General features: G+C 35.7%; 2 protein-coding genes across 4 annotated transcripts in view; one reads left to right on the forward strand and one right to left on the reverse strand.

The window, feature by feature from the left end:
- Positions 1-16,315, forward strand: part of FAR2 (fatty acyl-CoA reductase 2) — a 151,457-nt gene extending 135,142 nt beyond the window's left edge. For both annotated transcript variants that reach the window (XM_030322080.2, XM_030322081.2), the window contains exons 6-12: positions 210-254; positions 2,396-2,514; positions 3,379-3,446; positions 5,773-5,944; positions 9,868-9,997; positions 13,126-13,253; positions 14,103-16,315. In XM_030322080.2, the coding sequence (XP_030177940.1) occupies positions 210-254; positions 2,396-2,514; positions 3,379-3,446; positions 5,773-5,944; positions 9,868-9,997; positions 13,126-13,253; positions 14,103-14,265 (825 nt within the window). In that variant the 3' untranslated portion in view covers positions 14,266-16,315. The remainder of the gene's footprint in view (positions 1-209; positions 255-2,395; positions 2,515-3,378; positions 3,447-5,772; positions 5,945-9,867; positions 9,998-13,125; positions 13,254-14,102) is intronic.
- Positions 16,316-19,246: 2,931 nt separating this feature from the next.
- Positions 19,247-21,316, reverse strand: part of ERGIC2 (ERGIC and golgi 2) — a 43,539-nt gene continuing 41,469 nt past the window's right edge. For both annotated transcript variants that reach the window (XM_030322083.2, XM_030322082.2), the window contains one exon: positions 19,247-21,291. In XM_030322083.2, coding sequence (XP_030177943.1) covers positions 21,229-21,291 — 63 coding nt within the window. In that variant the 3' untranslated portion in view covers positions 19,247-21,228. The remainder of the gene's footprint in view (positions 21,292-21,316) is intronic.

Consider the following 21,316-nt stretch of genomic DNA (forward strand, 5'->3'; position numbering starts at 1 on the left):
CAGAATCTTAATTCTTGCACAAGTGCAGAAATATCCAGTGCTTTGCCACTGATCTTTGTTTCTGGTCTTAGAAAAACTGGCTTAGACTGTTCTATCAGCCAGGGTCTCAGTGCTCTTTTTTGAAATTTATTAAGATCAGACTGCAGATGTTATAGATATATTATGATTTTCTGACATGTGTAACCAATAGAGATCTTTTTTTCTTTTAGGGTTGGGTTGATAACTTAAATGGACCTAGTGGACTCATTATTGCGGTATGTATAACACTGTAGAAACAACTACTTGAAATGTAGTGGAGGAATGGTAAGGAAATGCTTAGTGTTGCTTTGGCTTCATTGATCCAAAACCATAAATGTTACTTTATTATTATCGAAGCAACTTAATCTCAGTTTTGCTGATTGGAAAATAGAAGCAGGATGAAATTACTTCTATTGTTTGTAGATTTTATTATCAGGAAAACAGAGGTCCTGTGATATCAATTACGATTTAGGAGTTATTTTTGGAAAAATCTGAGCATCAAGGACCATGTCTGTATTTCCCTTTGATTACCACAAGATGGGAGTGTTTCCTCCTTTTTGCTCTTTATTAATAGCTTGAATTAGTACACCAAACTGGGGATGCAATAAACGTCACATTCCCAAAGATTAAATTTTTTATTATAATACACATATAAGAGTTTGTGTGTGGATAGAAATTTTATGTATGTGTGTATATATATATATATATATATATATATATATATACACACACACACGTGTATATATATATACATGTATATATGTATATATGTGTATGTATATATACATATATGTATGTATATATATACATACATCAATAACTGGTGCTCAACAGATACAAGAAAGAGAACCACCCACTGGAGCAAATTTTTCACATGTAAAAATTGATGACTTTAGTAAATACTTTTCACCAATGATCCTCTCACAGACAAGTAGAAATGTCAGTGGTGCCTGTAAGTCATCATCAGTGGGTTTCTCCCTGCATTGAAGGCTGATGTGGTTGACATGAGCCGTGACCTAGTTCACAGTTCACGCTGAAACACTGTAAGACCAGAACCATTACTCTACTCTTTAGGACAATGAATAGGAATTCAATTTTCTCCCTGAATTTAAATCTTATTAGAAACCTCATGCTTCAGGTTATTTCTGTTCTTCTCAGAGCTAGGTCCAACGTGAACTAACATATAAGAGAGTGAATTGTGACTACCTGTCAAAGACAGGGACAGTGAACTTCCTTCTGATTTCTTTATTTTTCTAGCAGCCCCTCTCTTTTTGTTCTCTACCTGTCTTCAATTCTCTCTTCTTTAAAGCTTAGTTGGGGTGAATATTTGGTAACTTAGAACATAATTATTTTAACATGACCCTAGAATGAGTTTCTTTATATTATTTATAAATCATATTTATTCCGATTTTCTAAATTTTTTAAAACTGATTTCTTACATCCAAAGGAAGGGGAATCAGTTACAAGAAAATAAAAATGAGGAACATAAGAAAGTGCTAACCATTGCAAATCGATGCTAGAAATATGCAGGGTATCAATAACTTCATAAAATCAAGAAACATGACTATTTATTAACTGACTTATTTGTTGGCATGACTTATTTATTAATGTTAATAATTCCCAATTCTTACATCTACATAAGATCAGTGATCTGTGAACTAAGATACTTAACACTTAACAAAAAGTGGTGGCCCTTTCCTAAGTAATAAAAAAGTTTTTGTGGAATGGTAGAACTTTATTAATTTTTTAAAAAAGTTTATTTATTTTGAGGAGGGGGAGAAGGGGCAGAGAGAGAGAGAGAGAGAGAGAGAGAGAGAGAATCCCAAGCAGGCTCCACAGTGTCAGCACAGAGCCTGATGCAGGGCTCGAACTCACGAACCATGAGATCATGACTTGAGCCAAAAACCAAGAGTTGGATGCTTCACCAACTGAGCCACCCAGGTGCCCCTAATTTTTAAAAGTGTTTCTTAAACCTTTAATGTCTACTACTGTTTGTAAGCTACTAGGCACTAGCAGAAAATGACATCATTTAAGAAATGGTAAACTAGTAATAGAGGGAAATTTGGGAAACCTTAATTCTTAAAATATCTCATGGATTAATTATTAAATGTGAAAAAACTGTTGGTGTTTATTAACTAGATATACTAACCTCTCACAAATCTGAGGAACTCCACTCTCTAAAGGGACCTGAGGACTACTATGGAAATGCTGGCATTTGAGGCGAACTTGGCTGGGGGGTTGGGTAGGCTGAGAAAAGTCAGCCTTGGCACAATAACCCAGTCAGCAGCGAGTCAGTGCTAACTGTTGTAACTAGTGGTATTAGTATTAGCCCCAATTATTACTTAAAACCTATTTTATGTTCTTTTTTCCTGTGCAGGCCGGGAAAGGGTTTCTCCGGTCCATAAGAGCTACTCCGATGGCAGTGGCAGATTTAATTCCAGTTGATACAGTTGTCAATCTCACCTTGGCTGTAGGATGGTACACAGCAGTTCACAGGTGTGCATGCATAAGCCAGCTTGCAGAGCTTTGACGAGGAGGAGGGTGAATATGTTAGGCTTATTATATGCATTTGATTGCAGAAGACCCCAAATGTGAAAGAGGATTTGTTTTAATATTTTACAGAATTTCAAATATGCCATCACGTATGCATGGAGGTGTTTTATAAATACTGATGTGTATTTTGGTCATAAAGTAACAAACTCTTTAAATCCTTTAACCATAAAATCGATAACCAAAAAGAGTTTTTCCTTCTATTCGGTAATTTAAAATACAGCTTCCTTTTTCAAGGCAAAGGAGATAAAAGTGGGTGAAATGAGGGCATCTTTTATATTTTATAGAACTGCTCACTTCCTGATAAATGCCAAAATCTCAGATCACCATATGGGGGCTATTTCCTAGTACAAAAAAAAAAAAAAAAAAAAAAAAAAGTTGTTTATACATTTGCTTTGATAGTAAATGACAAATAGAATTAAAATTTTCTTATTTGAAGTCAGCCATTTAGATGTTTTTCAATCCAGCAGGGCTTAACTGGATTTAGGAGAAAACATAGCCTGTATTTTGCCCAGTAACCATGTCCAGAAGTAAGGAATGTGACCCGCTTTCTCATTGTCATGGTACCTCCATTTGCTGCTTAAATACATCAAACTTTGTGAGCTCTCTGTGTGCACATGCACAAACACCCATATTTCCCTAGTCTTCTTCCATTTTGCTTTTTTACCCAAAGAAGGAACAAAAGATGGAAGTGTTGCTTTCATTATGGAAACTACTGAAACAATCTTGTTTAAATGTTATTTTTCCTTATATTTTTTCCATTAGTCTTTCATTTAGTTGTATTTATTTAATTTTTATTTCATTTTTCAGACCTAAGTCAACATTAATCTACCACTGTACGTCTGGTAACTTCAATCCTTGTAACTGGGGCAAAATGGGTAAGTGTCTATAGAGATGTAACTACCTAACTATTAGTGTCTGCCCTCACACTGTGAATGTCTACCACAGGGGTAGGGGGTGGGGATGGACAAAATGTGTTCTGGAGCTTGGAGTCAAATGGGAGAAAAAGAAAAAAAATAAGCAAAAAAGATAAAATAATTAGAAATTATAAATGTGTAAGAGTTAACTAGAATGTACTATGGTACATCAAAGGGAGTCAGTGGAATATCTACATGATTGTAAGCAATAAGGGGTTCATTGGCTACAAAGATTTTAAAAATCAAGAAAAGTGAGCAAAAGTCAGCAATGATAAGTAATGTCCATGATGAAATATTCCTGCTGGGGCAGCTGCTCCCATGTGCATATCCCTTGCCCCCTTGCTCCCTCACTGAGACTGTGAAATGATCAATGACCAAGTAGATTTAGAAAAGTTCAATACTACTAACTTTTGTTACTGAGTCAGCAATACTCTTCATTGATTTATACAGTGAGCCTTACATGTGACCTTGAAAGTATCTTGTTGAAGTAATTAATCCTGCATGTAAAAGAAAATTAGCTAACCAATCTTGTCCTCCTTTGTCAATTTAGGAGTTGTCTTGCAAATATCTGAAACTTTTAGAACATCTAATTTTGTTTAGATACTAGATATAGAAAAAATCAAATGAACTTCATTTGTTAGAATCTGATTCCCAATTCAGAACACTCTGCTATGCTATTGTTTGCAAAGTTGTTACTTCAGTAAAAATGAAATGATCTACTATCATCAAAGTTCTTCAGATCATATATCCAGCTCTTTAGATAATATATCTAAATAACTCTGAACATATTTGGAAATAAGTCTCCTCTACGTCAGTAACAGAATTATGATATCACTTATAAAAGTGGCATTCGTAGAAGCAAACCAGATATCTTAGGCTCTTAAATAAAACATGGAAATTACATTTCTGAAATTTACAAGTCTTCCTCCGTGCTGAAACTTATTATCTCTGTTTTATCAAATTATACAATATCACAGTTGAAAGTAATCTTAAAAATAATCTAGTGGCCTTGCTTTATTTTACATATGCAGCCCCGGGAGAATAAAAGATCTATTCGAATTCATATGGAGGCTGGTACCCAAAATAGAAGTAGAAGATGCGTCTCTTGACTCTCCCCAGTGGTCAGTAACCACTTCACTAGTGATTCTTAAAAGTGATTATGACTCCCTCTGGGAGGAGAAGAGTCCAGATTCCTGGGCCAGATATTTCTTGAGAATCTTTTCTGTGTAAGGTATATATATTTTATATAGATTTCCAGGTAATCTTGTTTAAGGAGGACAATAGTCATATCACCATAAGAATTGGTATCATTATAATTGAAAAATGAACTTAGGCATAGCCTTTGAAAATTTTACATACATAAAATAAATATTGAATTTGAATTAGTTTTTTTTAAATAATTATTTTACAACTGTACATTAAAAGTTTTTAACTAGGTTTTATCTACATAACAATGTAAAAAATTGTGAAAAAAAGTCTGGAGACAAGAGTGGACGATTGAGTCTGGATATTCCTAGAGAAGCAGAAATATCCAAGAAGTAAAAGACTGGTATTTAAAGTGAACCAATATAAGGGAATCCTGCCTTGATATTCTCTATTTTACTTAAACTTTATGAAGCTTTAAGTAACCCTTTATAGGGGCGCCTGGGTGTCTCAGGTGTCTCAGTCGGTTAAGCGTCCGACTTTGGCTCAGGTCATGATCTCGCGGTTCGAGTTTGTGCCCCGCGTTGGGCTCTGTGCTGACAGCTCAGAGCCTGGAGCCTGCTCCCGATTCTGTGTCTCTCTCTCTGCCCCTCCCTCACTCGCTCACTTGCTCTCTCTCTCTCTCAAAAATAAACATTAAAAATTTTTTTCTAAAAGGTAACCCTTTTTAAAGGTTTAAGTAAAATGTGAACTTTCCTGATGGTTCTGCAAGTAACAATCCAGCCTAGGAAATAAAGCCTTCAGGTTCTGTCTTGGGGCTTTCAGAATAGACTAGATATCCTTGGAACCAATGATGGATTTAAGTTTTTCTGAACAGTTCTTCACTGTATTGATTAGAACTATTATTTCCCCAAGAAGTTGCTTTTAGTGTAAGGTTTCAAGAAAAGGACCCACTTTGTAACCCATTCTCATTGTTTGATTTTTGCAGGTGACCTCTTGCCTGGCATAAATAACCTTAATATTGTCTCAGATTGATTATTGACTCTACACAGCAAATCATTAGTCTTTATCATTTTGACCCATTGCAACCTCGACTACAGTGGGCTTATATGTGCCTGGACTTAGTGCTCTATTTTTTCCGCAGGATTCCAAGTCTTGGCAACCTTTGAAAAAGTCCCATTTGAGAGAGCTTTTAGGAGGCCGAATGCAGACTTCACAACCAATACCATCACAAGCCAGTACTGGAATGCAGTCAGCCACCGAGCCCCTGCCATCATCTACGACTTCTATCTACGGCTCACAGGAAGGAAGCCCAGGTAAGAAGCTGAAGTCAATTGCTTTAAGAGTGTTGCCGCATGGAAGGTTAGGATCCCAAAGTCCTTAGCCCTCCTTTCATCTGGGGATCAAAGGTGATAACTAAATCATACACACACACACACACACACACACACACACACGTATGTATATATTTGGGGACAAAACCAAAGCAGTAGTAGTGAGAAGCCCCAGAGGGACTCCTACCTTAAAAATCCTCTATCATAATAATGGAAGTTCAATATTGAAGAACTTGGTGAATTCAGCAAGTAATCATCCACCAAAAGGAAAGCAACTGAGACTCTAAGTCTGGGGTTTTCTAAATTGTTAGGTAATATTAAAATAACGATAACAGCCTCACTTACACACACACACACACACACACACACACACGGGATGATGTGGAATGATCTCATTTTCATTCTCACAACCCAGAGAGGATATTCTCGGTATGCCAGTTTTACAAATAGGATGTAGAAGCTGCGGGGAAGAATTTAAAGTAGACTCCAAGTGACAGAATAAAGATCTGGAGAAACCTGAACCAGATTTACTGCCACCTAGAGGTGAGTAAAGAAATAAAGGGAACAAGGTAGAATGAAATGTGTGGATGCTGAGGCAGCTGTGTCACCATATAGCTGTGTGACATAGGACGTATCCCTTTCTCTCACTTAAGTTCTGTGTCTTGAATATTGTCTCTCAAGAGTCATAATTATAAGTACCAAAGGCAATTGCTGCAAGTAAGAGTCAGGAGCATGAATAGCATTGCCTTCTGTTCTAGTCTCTCTACAGGAGGAAGCCTCTCTCAGCATGTTGAATTTCCATCCTTCTTAGCAGTGCAAATGACTAAAACTTAGGCAATGTCACTTTTATCCAAATTTTCAGAGACCCAATTTAAAGCTGATAACTCAATAATCATCAGCTTTTTCTTGAGCAAGGTGAAAAGGAGACATTGTGGCTATGGAGAAAATATTTGCATAGGGCTTTTTTTTATTAGTTATTTTGAGAGAGAGCACACACGCATGTGAGCAGGGAAGGGGCAAAGAGCGAGAATTCCAAGCAGGCTCTGTGCTGTCAGCATGGAGCCTGACATGGGGCTTGAACTCACCAACCTTAGGATCATGATCTGAGCCACAATCAAGATCGGGTGCTTAACCAACTGAGCCACCCAAGCACCCCATGTATGGGGCTTATTAAATAAAGATGGGAAAAGAAGAAAAACCTATTGTAGGCAGAAATGCTAAAGATTTTAACACAGATCAGGGTTGAAAGAAGACCTGCAGAAAGAGCAGACCTGCAGAAAGAGCAAAGTTCCATAAGCAGAAAAGAGAAACAGGAGAAAGGGACCTAATAAAAATCTTTATGAATTTTGTTTGTGAGAAATTAAACTAATATTTGTGGAAAATGGGTAGGTTTGTTTGGTCACAAGTATCCTTCGAGACCCTTTCCCTTCCCAGGTGTGTGTGTGTATAATCTTTTACGCACTTACAACCATATATAGACATGCATAAATATAGTTTTGCGTTGAGGTGTGTGTATGCAAATCAGGCCTGCAAATTTTCTAACTTTTTTCACTAATGGCCCATGAAAATTAAAGTCATTCTGCCTACTGGTGTCCTTTTAACTCTTCCAAACAATGCGGTCATGAGTATCAGTGCACACGCATTTTTTTAGAACATGCCACTGGGTCTGGGGAGGAAGCTGAGGAGTGTGATTGCTGGATTGGAGGAGGTCTCTGAGTTTTGTGACTAACTGCCGGGCTGCCCTAAAGGAAGGCTCTGTCAGTTTGACAATTGGCACTATCACATCAGCACATGAGGGTAACAATTTGTTTTTTCTTACCCTCATCACTACTTTGCCAAAAATCAATCTTTTGAATCGTCAAACTAATGATAATGATTGGCATCTCTTCGTTCCTTTGATTTGCAGTCCCGATTGCTGGAGGGGCTGGGCTTTTCTGTGGTCATTGGGCATTCAGTATTTCTCCTGAGTTGTCTGCCTCTGTTTCTCACCTGTTTTTCTTAGGTTGTCCTTATTAATTTACAGGAACTCCTATGTATGTGTGTAAACTTATATTTAATATATTTTTCCCAAGTCACTTTCTTATCTCATACCTTCGATTATTAAACTTTTTCTAATACAAGGGAACTACATATAGTGTAGGTCTTAATAGCATGGAGTTCAAAGTATAACTTGCAGATTTAAATACTGTCTTCACCAAATTAGCCATATGAGTCCTATCTCTAATACTTAACTGCCTCACCTATAAAAAGGGACAGTTAACATACTTATTTATACTATTTATATAAGAGGGCACAGCATATAGCAATCACTATTATTACTAAAGAAGTTTCAGATTTTTACATGAATCACTCTTTTCCTTTATGGCTTTCACATTTTATGTATTACGAAGACCTTCTCTACCTAAAAGTAAGAAATGTATTCTTTCTTTAAAAAAATTATGCTGATATAGTTCTGTACATAGGATATCATTGTACAAGGATCATTTTCAAAAATTAAATTTATTAAAATCACATCAATTCCATCAGAACTGTAGAATGGATAAAGATGGTCATGATTAGGTCTGCTATAGCAGAATATCATAGACTGGGAGGCTTACAAGTAACAGTTTATTTCTCACAGTTCTGGAGACTGGGCAGTGTTAAGATCAAGATGCTACTGGACTCAGCATCTGCTGAGGGCCTGCTTCCTGGTTCCTAGACAGCCATCTCTCTCTCTCTCTCTCTCTCTCTCGTGTCCTCACTAGCTGGAAAGTCCAAGGGAGAGAGAGAGGCACTAATCACCTCCCCAAGTCTTCTCCTCCAAACACTATCACATTGGTGGGAATAGGTTTAAATATATGAATTTGGGGAGGAGGGGCATACAAATAGTCTATAGCAAAAATGTTAGATAATAATAGCTAAATGGAAGGCTACTGTAATGCTTGTACCAGGGAATAATGAGTCTACCCTCTGCCTAAGAATTTCCCATGATACAATGAGAGAAGTCCCTGATAAGTCATTAGGATCTGACCAGAAACAAGACCAAATTCCCAAAACAGTGTAAGTCATTACTGGGTCAACTACAGTAATCACTATTGGCAAAACGGGCCTAAGAGAAATGTTCTACAGGCCAAAGTGATCTGTAGCCAGAAGATCTAGGTTTCAGCGGTAGCTGTGTGAACTTTAAGCTGTTAACCCTTGTGTAAGATTAAGGAAGATAAATAATAATAGATCTTTACTCCCTCACAGATTCCTACTGTGAGGATCAAATAAGATCACATCTGAAAGTTTTCGATAAATTATTGTAAAGTTGAGAAGTTCACACAGCAGAGCTGGTCCAAGTCCTGACCACAGGACTGGAAGATGTGGGCCATCTGAAGTCATGGGACAGAGTGGTGAGATCATAAAAGCATAAGCTTTTTGAGGGTGGTCAAAACTGGGTTTCAATTTTGCCTTTGACACTTATTATTATCATGGCCACTTCATCTATCTTAAGCTCCTTCTACCCACTCATAAAATGCAGATAAATACCTACCTGACAGATATGAGAATTAGCTGAGGTAGTATTTTTTTCAAAGTATCAGCACTGTGCCACACAGTAGGTGATCACCTAGTTATTTTCCAATATCTGGCTCGGCTTTTAAAATATCTGCCACTTTTGAGAAAGAGAAGGTAGTAAAGAGGAAGAGGAGGAGGTTGTTTGTATTAAAATGCCTAATAGACTCCATTAGTTTCATCCCCTTCCTTTATTCAACGGAGATAATGTGGAAAGAGAAAAAAAGAATCTGTTTTAATGAAGAAATGGGGGCAAGAGGGAAATTCTTTCTCTTTTCTCAAAAAATAACGTGTCCTACATCCTATAGAGTAGCATGGAAGCAGCCATCTGTGGTGTGCTGATATTTGCTTCTACCTGATTTTTACCTCAGGATGACAAAGCTCATGAATCGGCTGCTAAGAACAGTGTCCATGCTGGAGTATTTTGTCAACCGGAGTTGGGAATGGAGCACATACAATACGGAAATGCTGATGTCTGAGCTGAGTCCTGAAGACCAGAGAGTGAGTAGAGTCCTGACAACCATTTGACCTGGAAAGCTGATGGATGAAGAAGTTTTAGTTACATACACAGAATTCTTTTTTCTCTTTTCTGGTCTTCCTTCCTTCCCTTTCCTCCCTCCCTTCTTTCTCTCCCTCCCTCCCTTTTTTTTTTTTTTTTTTGGCTAAGAAAATCCATCAGTATTATTGACACAATGCAGGAAATAAGTTAATGTAGGTAAGAGTCCTGGGTTCTCGACTTTGATTAGATCCTCCTGCTATCCTGCAGTCACATTTCACATATTTCGCTTCCATTCCTGTTCACCCTTGGTTTGTCCTCAGCAAATCCTCAGTACCTCTGTATTTTCCCTAAACCCACAGCATAGGACTTCAATGAAAAATCACAATTTCATTGCTCATAAACTCACCCACTGCTCTTGTTAAATCAAGATCATTCTGCATCTCCAAAGCTACAGTTCTTTCCTTCCTTTTTATTATTTTTAAGGTTTATTTTTTAATTTTTAATGTTTATTTTTGAGGGAGAGATAGAGTGCAAGTAGAGGTGGGGAAGAGAGAGAGAGGGAGACACAGAATCCAAAGCAGGCTCTAGGCTCTGAGCTGTTAGCACAGAGCCTGACATGGGACTTGAACCCACGAGCCATGAGATCATGACCTGAGCTGAAGTCTGATGCTTAACTGACTGAGCCACCCAGGTACCCCAGAAAGTTTTAGTAGATAGTGTCAACCAAGAGAGTGAAAACTTTAAAATTTAATTGAAAACTCAGGATATGCTCAGGGAACACATGACTCTCTGAGGAAAAAAAAAACAAACAAACTGGAAACGTATAAAGTACACAAGATTTCTATACTTGTGAATTTCAGAATATACAAAGATTTCAAGACTTAACATTTATAACTGCCAAGAAGCTAATGTAAAGAAAATAAATGGCATGGCTATTAAGCAGTTAATGTGAAGGCCTGTCTTGAGGAATGAAAATCTGAATTATCAAAGATCATTATAGGGATAGAGGCTATATGTGCTGTACATGTACTAGAGAGAAGGCAGTACTGATGGAGGGAGGTCTTAGTGGGATGCACATAAGAGTTGGGGTTAGCTTTAACTAACCGACTCTTGGTTTTGGCTCAAGTCATGATCTCACGGTTTGTGAGTTTGAGCCCTACATCGGGCTCTGCACTGTCAGTGGGATTCTCTCTCTCTGCCCCTACGCTATTCACGCTTGCTCACTCACTTGCTCTCAAAATAAATAAAAGTTTTTTTAATTAAAAAAATTTTTAAAGTAAAAAGCATTTCTCGATTTATCTAGTACTTGACAGCATGTAGAAGAGACCACATCACACTGAGAAGGAAATGCGAGGCTACTGCCAGCCTCACATGCCAGCTATGGGCTTTACTCCTACATACCAGCTTCAGAGTATAATTCAAATCCAAGCCCTAGAATTACTTCGGGTCATGGAACCTAAGGGTTACTTAAAGTCAAACACCATAAATGTTAAATTAAATACACCAGGTGAGATTTAGAGGGATATTTTAACTGAAATCATTGCAGAGCATCTCTAAAACTGACATGAAATAGAGCTATTTTCAGAAATATTTACATCCCTTGTATAAACAAAATTATTCTAAGTACTTGTTTGAAATGCATGGATAATGATCAAACTATGTTGTTTAAAAAAAAAAACTATTGTAAATGGTTTTTAAAATTAGCTACAGGTTCTATGTACAGTTATCTTTATTGCATTTTTCCCATGTAATTTATCCCTCTAATTGAAAAGGCAGCTTAGAGTTTCATTTTTTGACATTTCACTATTTTAACCTAAAATAACCAAAAATTTTTTGAAAATGAAAAGAATCAAATGTGCTATGGATTTAACATACACTTTCAAAATAGCAAAGGTAACAGTCCTGAAAATTGCATATAATTGCCAAACTCTGGCTTAGAATTGGCTTAGAATTCAGTTTGATTTGCCATATGGAATGAGGATTCCAAACAAGGACGTTACTGAAATCTAACTTAGAAATGTGAACTGGTATAAAAATAAAAGCCTCTCTTTATATAAATGAATAAGTAATATTTAGTGATACTATAGTAAATAAACATATCCAAACAAAGTGATGCAGAATTACCTTTGAAAAGCATTTCAGTTGTTGGACAAGTCTATGAAGCTCTCTGGAACTCAATCATCTCATCTGCTCTTTGTTAATACTCCGTATTATTTGAGATAACTTGCAATAAACATATATATCATATAATATATAATAAATTATATATAAATGTAAAATATCATATGTATTATATATAATCTATAATAATAAAAGAAAATAGAAATAAAACACCAAACTAGGGGAAATATGCATTAAAATATGAAGTCAAAGATAAGAATGAAAAAATAGGATGTCCATATGTAGTCTACAAGATCTTACTAAGTCACTGCAGTTAAGCAGAGAATCTGTTTTTGAGCTTTTTGGTGGCAAAGTGAAAGGGAAAATATAGTTCCATGGTATTCTGTATCCAAGAGGAGAAAATACACTATGGTTCCAAGAGAAACACTTAACTCTTACCGCTTAACTCTAAAAGAAATGTTTTTGAAGGGCTTCATTTAACAGCACACATAGTAGGTAACATCTCTAAAGCAAATACAGAATATAATTTCTGCTAAACTATTAAGAGTTTGCTTATTCAGCTTACCTTAATCTGCATAATGAAATGGTGATATTGCAGGAAAGGAGGGTAGGCCAAGGAAACACCACCAAAATTTAAAGAATGGAAAAAAGGAGAAGCACAGTTTGTTTTGCTCCCTACCCATCACTTTTAAAAATAATTAATCCCAATTTACTTGAAATGAAATTAGCTTTTACCAGCTAATGCCAGTTCCTTTAAATTTCCTTCACAAGACTTCTTAAATATCAAATATTTGTGCTTGATCGGTGTCTGAATGTTTCTGTGTAAATGATAATCCATTTTGTCAGTGCCTTGGAAATAACTGTTCAAATAATCTCCTTTGAAGGGGTCCCACCCAAGTCTCCCAAACTGAATTTCACTCATTTATGTAAAAGAAATTTTTCAAAAGGACAAAGTGATGGTCTCCAGCAGTGCAATTCTAGCAATCCATAATGTCTTCTTGCCTTTCAGGTATTCAACTTTGATGTGCGCCAGTTGAACTGGTTGGAATACATTGAAAATTATGTTTTAGGAGTTAAGAAGTACTTACTGAAAGAGGATATGGCTGGGATCCCAGAAGCAAAACAACATTTGAGAAGGTAAGCCTAATCAGTTAATATTTATTGCGCACTTCTCCCATGTATCTGATTTTATACCGGACATGAAATTGGAGCAGGGGAGGAGAAGAATTAACATTTTTCAAGCATTTACTACATTATAGATCCTTCCTTGTATACTATGCCCTCATAATACAGTTTTGCTTAGACTTCGCCACACCCCTATGAGGGGGTATTTTGTTATCCCCCCACCCCTGCTTTTTTTTTTTCTATCAAAGATATATTTAGGCTCAAAGAAGGTAAATAACTTGTTTGTGGTAACACATGGGAAATACAGGATCCACATTTGAACCCGTTTCTCTTTTTCTTCTACCCCATCCCATCATAATGGGATATTAAGAATACACCCAACAAGCAGGAAATTTGACTGTACTGTTTAACATGGGCAACTCACTCAACCACTCTTCATGTCCTTAAACTGCCTCAAGTTTCTTTCAGTCATTATTCCATAAAGGACAATCAACTATAGCAGTCTGATATAATTCTGGTAGAAACAAAGGGCTTTTCATGCAGAGATTATAAGGATGGAAAGGTAAATTGTAATGGAAGAGGAACCTTAAATAGCAGGCTAAGAACTTGAGAACTTACCTTCTAATGAACAAGAACCAGTGAAGATTCGTGATATGGTAATATGATCAAAGTATAATTATGGAAAGGCGATCATTCAGAAGGCATGTTGTGGAAATAGATAAAAAATCAAAATGTCATAAGGTCATGTCACATACCTGGGAGCACCTAACGAGCCAGAAAATGACATTTATGCTTCAGATAGCACAGATAGGTATTTGATGCTTGCTGTTTTAACTTTGGTTATGTATTTCTGTTCCCCAGGCTCCGAAATATTCACTACCTCTTTAATACTGCCCTCTTCCTCATTGCCTGGCGCCTTCTCATCGCACGATCTCAGATGGCTCGGAATGTCTGGTTCTTCATTGTGAGCTTCTGTTATAAATTCCTCTCCTACTTTAGGGCATCCAGCACACTTAAGGTCTAAGAACATTCAGCAATCTCCTTTTATCTGGAATCTCCTGGATACCTCCAAAACAGCAAACTGTGGTTCTTAAGATTAGGAAGTAACAAAGAATATGCCCAAGCTCATTAACTGTCAAACGTCTTGTCATGTATTCATCCTTATTTCTTCCCTATGTATTGTTTTTATTTAAGTGAGAAAAGGAAAGTCATATCTTAGCCTACAATCATACATATCTTAGGAAAATTTATTTCCAGATTGCCTCCTAACACTCTATGCCCTTGAACATAAAACACCAAAGTACGTCTGTCTGTTGGTATTTAGGGTTTTTTTTTTTTTTTCTTGAGAGGACTAATTTTGACTAAATGAACATGGAATAACATACGACGGAAGCTGAAATATGCTAAAGAAAGGCAGTTCTAACCTTGGAACCATTCCAAGGGTACCCAGTAGAAAAGTTTAAAATCAAGATTAAGGGACACCTGGGTGGCTCAGTTGGTTAAGTGTCTGACTCTTGATTTTGGCTCAGGTCATGATGTCAGGGTTTGTGAGCTCGAGCCCCATATTTTGCTCCGCACTGACAGCGTGGAGCCTGCTTGAGATTCTCTTCCCCTCTCTCTGCCTCTTCTCCGCACACACACACACACATGCGTACGTGTGCTCTCTTTCACAAAAATTAACATTAAAAAAGATCAAGTAGAAGAATGGTCTCTGCATCCTCAGATATACCATAAAAGAAATAATCCTCCACTGAAATCTCAGCCTTTTTTTGTGTGTTATACCATGGAGACCTGAGTGAAGGCTGAGAGAATTAGAAAAGTGGGCTCACATTTAGCATTTCCCTCAACTATACTTCTGAAATCTAAAAAACAAAAAAATAAAACAAGAGGTTTAAGTAATTATGTACAGAATGAGGGCTCAAGTGTATTTGCACTAGGACTACTTACTATGCTTGTAAGTAAAAATTAGTTCTTATAATTTCAATCTATTATTTTTAAATCTTTTCAATTACCCATTTTCCTGATGACCTTCTCTCAAGAGTTTCCTTCTCTTTTATTGAAGTCACCAAACCCCTTATATTTAAGCTTATTTTGCTCAGGCCTCAGTGACTAATGGGAGGAAGGTACTAGGCTAGAATCCTAAAAAAACCAGTCCCTGGATCTTTGCCAATGAGAAAGCAAAATTCCAAATACAAGTGTAAATGCTAGATTTAGTTTTTTGTATAGTGGGAAAATTACTCCTCTGTGATCATCAGGACTTACTAGTATCTTGATCATCCCAAGTGGACAACGTTAACTGTACAATGTACAGCAGAAGATGATAGACTTCACTAAGTGACTTTATGTTTAGAGAATAGGTGTTGTTTTGTTTAAAAATGTTTTATGTATACTATCAATGAATAGTTTTTGTTCCCAAATTCCTATATTAATAATATAGCTGTTATCCTGACTTTCATCTTATTTGAGATACCAGTGCATGCTGGATTGCAGCATTTCATGTTAAAAACATGAAATATTATTATATAGTATTTGGGGCCTAAGCAATTAAAAATAATCATAACTACTGGCAAATGACACAAGCATAAAATGGTAACAATGGCAGTTACTTATATTTATGCTCTCTGGAATGATATGTAATACTCAGAAAGCACATTCACGTAGTTAAGTGCACAGGGCTTGAAGGCAGCTTCTAGCCTGGTATTACTTGAGATTTTTCTGAACACCATAAAGGGCATTTGGGGGGAACTGTTCTGGGCAATGTCTTTTCCAATCTCATCTAAGGTCTGGGAACTTCTTTCCAGGGTATATAACCCAGCTCTGAAACAAAGCACTTGGTGATTTTTAGTTTGAGATGTCTATATGATACTTCTGAGTTACATTGATTAAGATACAAACTATAGATACAATAAAAATGAAATCAAGATATAAATTCAATGAGGTTGGATAAAACATAATTATTCTAAGAATTTACTTTTGTTTTTTGTTTTCACTAATTCCATAAATTCCACTAATCCAGTATTCATTTTGATTTTTGATTAAATGAAAGTTTGAATTAAAAATGTTTTCCTCTTCTAGTGTTATATCTTTAACTGCTGACTACTACGGATCTCCTCCCTCCCCTGAGAAAAAGATATAATCTTCCAAAGAAGATTACCAGATGAATATAAATTAACACATAGATACATAATGCTTCACTTTTTTCTGACACCAATAAGGTTACATTTACATGCTGGAAGCATCTTTTATCTGTGGCATTAAAGAAATCACATGATGTCTAAGCAGTCAAAATAGGTATCTGTATGAAAGAAAATCCCTAATTATTTTATATCAAGACCAACTGACAATTATTTGAATGTCTAATACATACAATGCAATGAGAAAGAGCCTTCTACTTTTGGGGAGAAGGGGACAGATAGTAACTACAAAGGAGAGGCATCTACATTAAAAAAGAAGTTTTGGTAATTCCTGTATTCTGTAGCCACAACATACCTGATACAGTAATGAATATTTCAGAGTTTAAGACAGTCCCCACCTAAAGAAATTAATACTGAAAAAGCCTGAGGCAGATGGACATACAACTCCAAAAAACATTTCTTACAATTTTACACTAACTCGACACCATCATCTCCAGTCAACATCTCACTCAAATAGCTGAAATTTAGAATCTGAGAGTAAACAGACGGATGTGAGAAGGGACTAATCCCCAAATATTGTGTTCTGTTATCTCACAATGAATGTAACAAAGTAGGTCAGCCTAAAGTTTCCAAAAACATCAGTAATTTTCAAAGCTCACAAAAATTACATGTAAATTCCCACATGTCTATTTTTCTAGAAGTATGAATCTAACAATTATGTTCTGGAAACATGGACAACTATCTGTAGTAAAAAGGAATGGTTGTCCCATATGCTCACATAGAGAGGTAAGGAAAAATGCTCACTACTTACTTTGTAAAAACATATTTTTTTAATTTACCCAAAATAAAACTAGAAATTGCTGATTTTCCGATGTAACTGGCTTGAGAGGCAGTAGTGAAGATACAGTTATGGCAAAGGACACTTAAATGAAATTGAGTTTTAACAGCTAGAAACAGTTCTGATACACAAGTAAAAAGTTTAGGTGTGGCCTTACTTTACTTGAATTACTGATCCTAATCTGGAACTGTGACTAAGTAGGGAAACATGAGGCTGATCAACTGTGTCAATTTTACTCTAAAGAAACTAAAGATAAGTCTAGTATGTCTAGTATAAGAAATCATCAAACTGATTTGCATAACTGCTTGAAAACAGAAATGAACTTACAAAGTATCTTTTAGTTACATCAAGTGTCACTGAAGGTCTGCTTCAGTACACGTTGCTTTCATCAAGCTATACTTTCCCCCACACCTACTCAGTTTTACCTTAAAATTATTACACAAAATCGCATAAATGAGTTATGATATTTGGAAGAGTTGTTCATCTATTTCCTTCTGATAAACATCCAATACAATTTGGAGTTGCTAAGACAAAACTATTTAAATATCTCACCGATTATTGTCAACTTTGTTGACAATTTTATAGACTTGAGTCAACTGCTCAATTTGCATCACTCATTCACTTTTTAATATGAAAATACAAAAGAAATTCAATCTTATACAGTAATTTAGCTCCATCTGGAGCAAAATCAAATGTAACAGACTGATATCTAGGATTGCCACAGTCTTCCTATGAGGAAAAAGGAGCTTAAATATGAAAAGGGAGGCTTATTTGGGGATACATGATTGTAAAAGGACAAAGAAATTGTTTTATGTTTGTCATTTTAGAGTCCGCACATTCAGGATTGATACACTAAATGAGTCGTGTGTGTTTTTTCTCTTAAAACAACACCAAAAAAAACCCACAAGAAAACCAAAAAATCTAAGGCAGTTTCCTAAACTTAAGATAATGCAAGGTGATTTCATCACTAAAAAATTATTTCAAAAGGGGAGGGGGGGACAACAATAAGGAAATACTTGGATATTAATCCTGGCATCATACCATAAGGTAGTGAACAAATGGTGATCTAATTTGGATAGTGCTATCTACTTTGTCTTGCAGGTTTGCAATGGAGCTCCAAGCACAAGGGGAGGGACTTAAGTACCAGACTAAAGGGCATGATGAAAGTTTAAAGGTCCTCCGGCTCAGCCTTAATTTTTATTAAACAATCAAAAATACGCATCTTGAACTCAAGTTCAAGATTCAAAGTTCTAAATTTTGAAACAGGTTGCATACAAATTTACTTTCTGGTACTCAAATTACTAACCCAGGACATAAAAAGACAGGATGCATAATACAGCCCTACTTCTACCATTAAAAAGTTAGATCTTAGTCATTCCTTTAAGAATTCCAGTCCAGTTTATATTAAAGATTGCAAACTTTGCTTGCATTAGTAAATTTACTGTGAAAATTCAGTACTTTCATAAAATGTGAGAGAAATGTGATGTTAATCATCTAAATTGAGAATCAGAAGTAATTTTGTAATTCTAAGATTGAGTTAAACTTTTCCCAAGAGGTAGTCTGTACTGTATAAATACTGCAGCAGAGAATTATTCACCTAGATGTTTCTTTTTACAGGTCAATGTATACAAAACACAGTTTTTAAAAAACCTATTTCGTATAAATTGAAGTCTCAATGTTTAAAATATTTAGCCTGGAATATATACAAATATTATGAATACCTTAATAAAATGAAAAAGGAGAGCTGATTAATAAAGTTGGGTACCCTATTGGAGACGCCCTCCCCAGGCACAAGCCAAAGCTCCAGAATAAGTAGGTCAGTACAGTGTTCTCTGCAATGGAAAAGAGACATGTGGTGAGGTCAGAAACCCCTAGCAAATCCTAATGTGAAGGTAGACTTCATCATTCCTCATCCAAGAGGCTCGTCAGAATCTTACTACTTTGACTGCCAAAAATCTGAATATAACTATTTGAGGAGTCTCATGTAGAAACCTTTCTTAACTAGTAAAGTGTAAATCAATGGCAAAGCAGAATTTTGCTTTAAAGAAATTCCTTTTATAAGTCAGCTTTAATGGGACAGATTAATTACATTAAAATTTTAATATGGTATTTAGAAAACATGGGAACAATTAAAAATCATATGTAAGTACCAAAATAATTTTAAAATCCTTTTTAAAGACACTTAACTGTTAAAATCCTAGCTGAAAGAAAAGTTTTATATCAATTATTTTACCTTAAAAAAAAAAAAAAAACAACTCTGAAACTTGAATGAACTTTCTGGAAAGCAGATTCACAGAACCAAAATTCAGTCTCAAATAGCTAAAATTCTAAGTAAAATTCCGTTTGAGAAATGTTCTGTTAGTTTCTACTCTTAACTTTCTAGAATTAGTATCTGAAAAAAGAAATCAATAACAGAGAAGTCTCATTCATTATTTGGAATTTTCTGGAATAAAATGTCACCTATGTTAATCAGTTAACTTAATGGCTCTTAATGACCAACTGTATATTTTAAGTAATAATGCTTCTGTTATTCTCCACAGAATACCATTCAACATAAGCTCTACTTCAAAGCAGTTTTATCAGTATTTCTCCTCTCCATTATGTCACAACTATTTTCAAGAAAACATTTTTTTACCTTTAAAAAAAAATCCATTTGTGAAACTATAATTTGTGACATACCGTTTTCTAAAAACCACCATTTTAAATCTAGTCCTTTAGACTCGCCCTTGTTACTTACCTGGAATTTTATTTTCCCATTTCTCTAAATGCTTTAAACCATGGGGACTGCTAGTTGATTCTTCTATCATTAAGTATTACAAAAGGAAAATGATGTTGGCACACCTATTCCAAATATAGTTTTTAATGGCACCTGAGTGTATCTCCCTCTCATTATTTTTATCTTTTATAGTCTGGAAATTTAAAACCAATCCTTAAATACTGAGAAAGCTAGAACAACACAAAACAAAATAACAAAATCAATCCCATTCAGGACACTCTGAATGCAAACACTCATAATCCAGTTTTACAGCTTAATGGACATTGTCTAATGATAATCTTACAGATCTGACATTATCTTGTCTTAAATATTTGCCTCATGTTTCTACTTTAAGTTACCCTGTTGTCCCTCACCCAAACATGTATAAAATATTCTACTTTTCCTTTTAATACTTTACTGGCTGATAATTTTCATCATCAGTAGTGGGCCTTGTTATTACTCACCTCCCGCTTCCAAAGTGTATAGAAGGATCAGATTAGAAAATGTAGCATCTTTTTTAAAAAAAAATGTGCTTTCTTCTCCCTGTATAAGTGCCCACTCTACAATTTGTGAATGATACCTCTGTTACATATTATAGCACCTAGGTACCTGCTCACCTCAATCTTCCATGACCCTGCCTTGAACTGTTAGAAAAAGCCAACAGCCAGAGTTTAAAGAAAAGCAGTTACCTTCCTCAGACCAAATTATTGGATAAATGGTCTTGTCATTATGGCTTAACATGGATATGGCTATAACATAGGGACCCATCCCTGTTTTCCTTTATTAACAGTGTGACCTGATCACAACTTTTTAAAGTCTAGACTAGTTTTCCATATGTTTTACATATTTTATTCTGACATATCTTTTAAAAACAAAAGGACGCAAACATTTGCACTTATCAATGCCTTTTTCTTTAGATGTGGTTTGACTTCTTTCCTTCAGGCTCTTTGCAACCAAGAAGCAAGGTCTGATTTCGATACTGCCCATTTGCTATGAAAATATCAGAAGGGGTCATCTTCCAAGCAATATTCCGGTTGGGCTTATTCACTGATTAGCTGCATAATTTCTTCTAGGACATTTGTAACAGACACAACATATATAGGATTTCAGTTTGGGTTTTTCTTTCTTTTTTTTCCCCCTAGGTGTGGTTCCCACTTCTCATTCGTATTTTCTTTTCTTTGAATATATTGCACAATATTTTATTATTAAAAAAGGTTTTATGTCTCAAGCAAAAAGTTTTTCTCCTTCACTCAGGAGGTGCTAATGTGTATTATTTTCTAAAAGAGGTAAGTGGTTGTCTGTGTGGCCATCCTCAAAGGGTACCTAAGGAGAAAAAAGACCAAAGCAT

The sequence above is a fragment of the Lynx canadensis genome, chromosome B4 (genome assembly GCF_007474595.2).
Source record: "Lynx canadensis isolate LIC74 chromosome B4, mLynCan4.pri.v2, whole genome shotgun sequence".
Lineage (NCBI taxonomy): Eukaryota > Metazoa > Chordata > Mammalia > Carnivora > Felidae > Lynx > Lynx canadensis.